General features: G+C 35.0%; 1 protein-coding gene across 1 annotated transcript; it reads left to right on the forward strand.

The window, feature by feature from the left end:
• Nucleotides 1-522: 522 nt before the first annotated feature.
• On the forward strand, nt 523-1,053 carry LOC131858463 (uncharacterized). The gene has a single exon (XM_059211703.1). The coding sequence runs from the start codon at nt 523-525 to the stop codon at nt 1,051-1,053; it is 531 nt and encodes a 176-aa protein (XP_059067686.1).
• The last annotated feature ends 7,327 nt before the right edge of the window (nt 1,054-8,380 follow it).

Genomic DNA, 8,380 nt, shown 5'->3' on the forward strand with positions numbered 1-8,380 from the left:
AAGTTTTGGAGAGACTCCTGGAATGGGGAGGCTGCATTGACAGAAATTATTGAGGACAATGATTGGATCAATCAAATGGCGGCAAAAATGGGAGTTTATGTGGCAGATTACAGACTCGACCCACTCAATTAATGCACCAATTTCATGGAAATAGATAGGAGATCGACCAAGCGAAAATAAGTCAAAGCTGGAGGAAATTCTTGAAAGCAAAAAGACCGTTGTTTCAAATGAAGAAGATTATTTACTATGGAATGCAGCAAAATCAGGGAAATATAGAGTTAATCTGGGGTACGAACTTCAAAGAAAGCAACAAGTAAATAAGAATTGGCCCACCGTATTGTGCTGGGACAAAAGAGTTTTACCTAAAGCAGGAGCCTTCCTTTGGATTGCTTTGCATGGTAGGATTCTAACAAGTGAGAGACTCAAAACAATAGGTATAGTAGGGCCCAACAGATGTGTCCTTTGTAAGGAAGATGAAGAAACAACAGAACATCTATTGTACGACTACTTGTTCACTAAGCAATGTTGGGATTGGCTCTTGGATGGACACCACCTCCACCCAAATGGAAGAAATTAAATTTCGATGGGGCCAGTAGAGGGAACCCAGGAGTACCAGGGTATGGTGTGGTTATCAAAGACGAGGAAGGGTGTTTAGTCAAGGCTATCTGTGGCCCTGTGGGCGTAGCGACAAATAATATAGCGGAAATCACAACGCTAGAGGAAGGGCTAAAATTGAGTTGCTCCCTTGGATGTACGAAAGTTATGATTGAGGGTGATTCCCAAATAATATTGAATGGGATCATTAAAAATGGCTTCATAAACTGGAGATTAGATGGGTGGATACCGAGGATTAAACTCTTGACTAATAAATTGCAAGATTTTCAAGTTAGGCACATTTATCAGGAGGGCAATAAAGTGGCAGATTATCTTGCAAACACAGGAATATCTAAGGCTAGGACTATAGTCATATCTCCGACAGAGAATGAGCTTACAGAGCTGCAAAAGATGTTGCACAACGACAGTGTGCAAATCCCAAGGAAGGGAATCAGATGAGGAGATTCTCTGGTGGTGTGTTGGGAGTGGAGAGACCCACATCTAACAGTGCAGATTTACGTGACTAAGGACAAGATTTTCGACGATATTTTGAGAATGGTTTTAGCATGTGACCATGGATTATGAGAAGGACAGAGCAGGTGGGCGATTAGATGGCAGTGAAAGTAGAACCATCTAGAGAAGGTTGGTCTATTTAAGTGAGAAGCAGAACAGGATGCATCCATATTTAACAATGGTTCACCATTTTGGGTTAAGCTGTATTTGCCGTGAGGAAACCATGGAAGAGCAATGTGCTCGACTCTTCAAAGTTGAGCCAGAAGGTCAATCTGCTATTCAAGAGCTAGTTGTCAATGCTTTAAGTGTTGATCAACATTAGTGTGATGGGTTCTTATACGAGATAGTCTTATGCCTCCTAGTCGATGTTATGCCTTCAAAGGAGGCGTGTGTGGTTAAAATTGCAGGATTTGTGAGGGAAGAGGATGCGACGTTCGTGGGTGCCACATTAATGGAGGTAGAGGAGGAGTGGGCAAGCATTTTGGGCTCGTACTTTAACCCAGCTTGCTTCCTTATAGATCTTGATTGTTCGGACTCAGAAGATGAAGAGCAGTTGGCGGTGGTTGCTGAGACAAATAGAAAGAGGGAGTTTATGGCAGAGGCTTGGGAGGTTTTCAGATCAGGTGTCACAAATGCAAACCTCAATCCCTTTCGAAGAATGATGGAGAGAGATGATAGTTGGTTGTCAAAGGCTGGCATAGACAAGGTGGGCAGCATGGGAGAGCGATTGGCAACCATCTTGAGGCTTCTATAACTTTGTTTTCCTTTAGAGGGTTGTTCAGGTCTAGGGTGTTTATGTTCTAGTTAGGTTGTGTGTTCTGTGTTGGTAGGGAGTAAGCTTGTATATCCACATAATGTAACTATCTTTTCATCAATATAGGGCGTTATCCCCATCTTGATAGCACTTGATTAAAAAAAAAAAACTCTTACTTTAATAAAATAATATAAATACTTATAATTTAATACAAATTTTATAGTGAATATATATATTTTTCTTAAGATCGTAATCTTAATTTAATTTTAAAAAATTATATAATTATAATTAATAATAAAATTAATCACAAATTTAATTATTAATCTGTAGTGTAATATTATATTATTTTAATTATATGTATGCAATATTGATTATAATTGATCTTAATAAAATAACTATTAATAATTATTAAAATGAAAATAGACTAATGACTTAACGGAAAATATTTAAATTTATGATTCAAAGTTATTAAATTATTTTGTATATATTAAAATGATTAAAAAATTGGCCTGTTAATGGGCTTGCTCAAGCTAATCCAGAATTCGAGAAGGTGAAGGTGGTGGAGTGGTCCAAGCCAAGGGAAGAATGATATAAAATTAACTTTGATGGGGTCTCAATGGGTAACCCAGGACCATCGGGAGCTAGATTTGTGGCACGAGATTGGGAGGGCAATATTGTAGCAATTGGAGCTTCAAAACTTGCTAAGGGAATGAACAATGAAGTTGAGGCTTAGGTGGCTATTGAAGCTTTGAAAATGGGGAAAATTTTGGGTTTCTAAAAATACAACTTGAAGAAGATTCCTTGATTATTATTAATGCAATAAAAAAGGGTGAAATACATGCTTGGAATTTGAATAAATATATAACAATTGCCAAGCATTTATTAGAAACTTTTGAGGAATTTGAAGTTGGGCATGTGATGAGATCAAGGAATGACGTGACAGATAGGTTATCCAAATGGGCAGTGACTCTTGCTGATGGGTCGAAAGTACAGTGGAAGATTTTTATAATCTTGAGCTCGATCTCTGAGTTCGAATAGTATGTCGCCATTTTCAAAAGTTATTAATGAAAGGGTGGTAGTAGGGTGATGTGACATGGATAGCACTTGGTGCTCACAATTGAGGATGGGTGGCAATTGCATTTTAAATGGAGGTCATCTTTCCCTTGATTATCCCAAGGCAACAATTAGCATTTATGGACAAAGTCACTAAGAAAAGAATGAAAAATCTTTTCACATTTGATGAAGATATTTTCATTCAAATCATGGAAATCCTTTTGGGTGAAGAGTTTTTAACGATTAAACATAGTGGTGCAGGAGCACCTTCAAACCAAACCATCACTCATGGTATGCCATGAGTATAAGGATGTAACTAGGTTTTCATATGTGTCAAGGTCCCGAGTATGGACCTCTTTTGATTTTGAACTTTTGTTTTGTAATAAGACCCACTTTGTAAGGCCATTGACATGTTTGGCACTTATAAGCCTACATGGTCAAATCTAGTCAATAGGGTCAAGAATGAATAGGAATAAGAGTTTTGAGTCTTTTTGAGTCACTTTGGATCACGTGGAGTCCAAATTAGTCGGATTGTTAATGTGGATGATCAAAATTGTCAAGTTGACAAGAATGTTGATTGGCAACATTCTTGACAACATAATGTAACCTTTGCCTTTCGGCCAACCACTCCTCCCAACGGTCATGAACTTTCAAAAATCAGTTGGGGGAGTTAGTCGAGACACATATAAGTCCCACAAAGCCAAAGACATGACAATTAGAGAAGGTTAGAGAAAGTTTGGAGATTGAAGATGAATGAAAACACACATTTTCTTGTAATTTCACATTCTTTGTGCAATTCTTGTGGTATTGTCTGATTGGGAATGTAGTAAGCTGTGCATAGAAACATAGTAGGATGTGTTAAGATAATTTTGGTTTTGGTGGCATTCATTTTGGTGGATTTTGTGATGTTCTAGAGATAGATCTCTATTACCGAGTCTGAAACCCTCTTCTCACCCAGGGTTTCATGTTCAAATGCCTCTAACTTGACTCTCCCTTATGGAAGACTTTCGGCCCTGAGGGAAAGAAAATTTTAGAGGATGTATTTTATTATTTTAAAACCCTTGTGTAGGAAAGTGTGGAGAAGTGTGAGAAAACATTGACCCTAGCGGGGCATCCTCATGTGACCGACCTGTGTTGAGAAGCAAATTGATGCATACAGTGCAAATTTGGGATGGATCAACCAAACCAATACTTGAATTGGTGTTTTTAGAGTAAGACAACACTTTCAAAACCATAACCTAACTTGGGGAAGCCATCGATGGTGTACTTCCTTTGCAAACCTGTCCAATTAGGCCTATAGACCTAATAGGATTGATTTGGGGTTTAGATATTTACCTTGAGGGTTGGAATCTGAAATTTTGGAGTTTTGAAGAGCTTACAAAAGGGTGTCTAAAACCTCCATTTTTTTGGGAAGTCCTTTGTGAGTCTGGAGAATTAAGGTCCAAAAACCTACTAGGTCAACCTAATGCAATTAGGCCTTCCTCGATAACCCAACAAAGACAATCATGGTTGAAGGGTTCATGGGTTGCTAAAACCTATTGAATTTGTGCATTTGTGTGTTGAAGAAACCCTATGGTTTATCGCACAAGTTGGTGAGTTCATTTCATGTGTTTGGTGATACCCTAGCCTTATAGGTGTTGGGCTTAAGGGGTTGATAGATGGATCTTGTTACACAAATTTGGCGTGATGTCTTTTCTTGCATTGAGAAACCTCAAATCTTTTCTTGAGGGGTAAGTGGAGCCTAGTGTGTGTGTCTAGGCCTAATAACACCAAGTTTCCCTGTTGACTTTGCATCACATAGGTACAAGACAAATATAGATATCCTGTCAATGGTGGTGGCATGGGCATTGGAGGTTAAATGGAAAGAAGATGTTGAATGGGTGTTGAAGGATTGTGTGAAAAATGATTGGCTATATGATCTGGATTCGATGTTGGAAAGGGAAATTTCGAGGGCAAGGTTTATGCCTACAGAGGTGGCCAAGGGCACAAATGAGGAGACTCCTCAATAACTAATATCATTTACTCACTAGGCATAGGGGACAAACAAGGATGAACACATGACATAAACATGCGAAAGAACAAGAGCGAGCCAAATGAAAGAGGAAGGCGGGGCCATAGGAAGAACCATGAGCAAGATTCGAGATGAAAGACTAGTGGGTTAATGGGCCTTTGAAAGTAGTGAGGAAGAAATGAAAAGAAAAACATTTTTTTTGTCTAAAGCTCGTTTATGTAATTACTTGATTGATGGTTATATATTTTAAATTGCTAAATTGTACAAATGGGTGTATAGGGAAAAATATTGGTAGGTGGGGGTAGGGTTTTGGTTGATGTTTTGTCAGATTATGGACATCATTTTGGAGCAAATTTTGGCAATGTTTTTTTGTGATGTGGTATAAATGATACTACAACTTATGTACTTTGTTTTGAATATCAATAAAATAGATATAATTATTGATAAAAAAAAAATTATGATTTTAAAAAAGTATTAGAAAATAGAATAATTTCAAAAAGATATATAAAATACAATTATAAAGAATACATATAATAATTATTATTTTTTAATAGAAATATTTATTTAAATTGTTTATTTGATTTAATTTAAATGGAATCAAATCCCTATAATTGGTTTTATTATCTATATTTTGACATAAAAAAATTATTAAAATTTATATATCTATTTAGAAATATATTTTTTTTACAATATTATAAATAATAAATAATAAAAAAACTATTTAAAATAAACATTTCTTTTTTTAAAATTCAAAGAAATCTATCATTCCTAAAAAAATTGGTGTAAAATTTGCTCCTATAATACCATTTTTTTTAAATCAATCATAGTGTAGATAAATAATTTATGCAATATCTTAAATTTAAAAATATAAATTTCAACTTTACAAAAACCAAGTTTATTTTGAAAGCAAAAATAAAAATCAATTTAGATTGGTGCAAACTAATTGATTGATTGCTTCAATGAATGCAATAGTATTGCCTATGGAAAGTACTAATAATCAATAACATTTTTTAATGTATAATCTTGTCAAGCAATATTTTTTTTTTAATAGTTAAATCATCTTCTACACATAAAATAATCCAAAAAAATCATTTTCTACACATAAAATAATCCAAAAAATCATTTTCTACACAACAACTTAAAAATTAAATTGTTCAAAATATTAATGATATCTAAAAAACCTATTTCACCTAATAAAAATCATATCTAAAAAGCCATTAAAAGATAATTTACTATGAAATATTAAAAAATATATAAATTTTTAAATATTAAATATAAAGAAAAAAATTATTAATATTTTCCAAATAATTAAAACTCATTATTTTATACTTATTCTTTTGAAAAAATTATTATTTTTGGTTAAAATTGGAAATTAATTAATTTAGTCATTTGACTCAACATTTTAAGGGAATAAAGCATAAAACGATTATGCAATATTTAAAAAAGATTCAAAATAGAAAGTTCTCCCATATTGCCTCAAGTTTAAGAACCAATGAAATTGAAGATAATTATTTTTCTTAATATTCTTAATTTAAAAATTTGCATTTATACTTTAATAAAGATTAATAATTTTTTTGGTAGAAAAAATTCTCCATTTTGATTTGTTCATTTGATTTTTATTAATAACTAGTTAAAGAACAACCCTTGCCATTACAAGAACAAAAAATATTGAAAAATAAAGAACCAACTTTATTTAATTCTAATTTTTCTTCTTCTTCTTTTTTCATTTTATTTAAAATTGTTTTAATTATTATGGTAGAGCTAGGGTTTCACAGAGAAGGTTGTCAAAGGCAAGTTTGGAATTACAGAGGTAGAAGGATCGAAGGCTATCACAACAGGGAGTGGCAACCTCCATTTAGGGCATGGAAGGGGCAGGAAAATTGGCAGTTTCATGTTGTGAAGGGCATAAAAACTTTATTCATAGAGATAGAGATTGGGAAAGAAACAAATGTGGTTTCGCTTCAATCCATTCAGGACCACGGGTGGACTTTAAATCGATTGAAAAGAAGTTTTGGAGGCCAAAGTCGGCAAGCCCGAAGCAGCAGGTTAAAAAGGTATGTAAAATCTTGGAACATGTGACTGTGGTTTCAATAATTATTGATAATCATGAATGGAAGGTCTCAGTACAAATTTTAAAAAGTAGAGCTTTTTTCATGAAGTGGAATGGCGATTGGCCTGCCTTTTCTAGGATTAGGTTGTGGGTAGACACTAACTGGGGTGAGGCTTGCGTTTTGAAAACCTTCTAAATGGGTTTTATTTAGTTATTAGCCCTAGTGAGAAGGATAAGGAATGGATTTTAAATAGTGGTCCATTTCTTATGCGAGGGAAGGGGTTTTGTATTAAGGATTGGAGACTGAATTTTGACCCTAATAAGGAGGAGATTAACATAGCCCCATTATGGATACATCTATATAATCTCCCTCATGAATAATGGGATATAGAAACCCTAAAGGTAATTGGTGACAAGTTGGGAGGGTTTCTAAAAGTTGATGAAGCTCTAGAGGTCAATGAGTTCAGTATGTATGCCAAGATTTGTATCCAATGGCAATTTGTGCATCCACTCCCGCAATTCATAGAGTTGAAATTTGGGGAGGGAGTGTGGCGACAACCTATTGAAGTTGAAGACCTGATTGATGTTTGTGCTTTATGCAAGAAGAAAGGGAACTCAGATGTAGAGTGTAATAATACGACAAAGGGGAAGAACCTTTGTTAGAATCGGCTATAGGATTTTCTTGTAAGACTGTCGGAATCAAATGATAAAGTGGTAGAAGGAGGAACAAGTGATTCGTCAGAGGAGAGGACTATTCATGACAAGGAAACAAGTTGTATGGAGATGGAGAAAGAAAATGAAGAAAATGTTAATATTTCATATCTAAATATGGCATGGAAAGAACCTCATATGGAAGAGGATCATAGACCTATAAGTTTGAACGACCCCCTGGATTTAGGAAAGAAGGATCAAAAAGCAAAGGGAAGATTAGATCTGAATGGTAATCTAGAGGCTGATGAAACCGTGTTGGCTTTAGATAGTTCAGAGGCACAACAACAAAAAGATTCAGAGGAGGTACCAAGAATTAATAGTGAACCTCTTAGAGAGCAAGTTAGGGATCAAATGCCTCATATTGAAGAAATTCGTTTTGAGGAGGACTTAGGGGAATCCCCTCAAATTAAAGTTCTTAACAAGGTTTACTAGAATTGAGGTCTGAATCCAAATGAACTTGCAGGTGATGATGAGAACACACGATTCTTCAATATAGACCTGGAGGAGGGAGAAGGTAAGGATGATAAGGGGTTGGAGGAGTTAGATGATGAAATTTTTAAAGATATTCAAATCTCTCCTATAAGGACCCTCAACTTCATGGATGAAGATAGTCGGGATATGTACTCACCGAAAAAAAAAAAAAAAAAGAGGGTCTGGATATGCAAGAGTCAAAGGATCAGATTAATAATATTGA

This window comes from Cryptomeria japonica, chromosome 9 (genome assembly GCF_030272615.1).
Source record: "Cryptomeria japonica chromosome 9, Sugi_1.0, whole genome shotgun sequence".
In the NCBI taxonomy this organism is placed as follows: domain Eukaryota; kingdom Viridiplantae; phylum Streptophyta; class Pinopsida; order Cupressales; family Cupressaceae; genus Cryptomeria; species Cryptomeria japonica.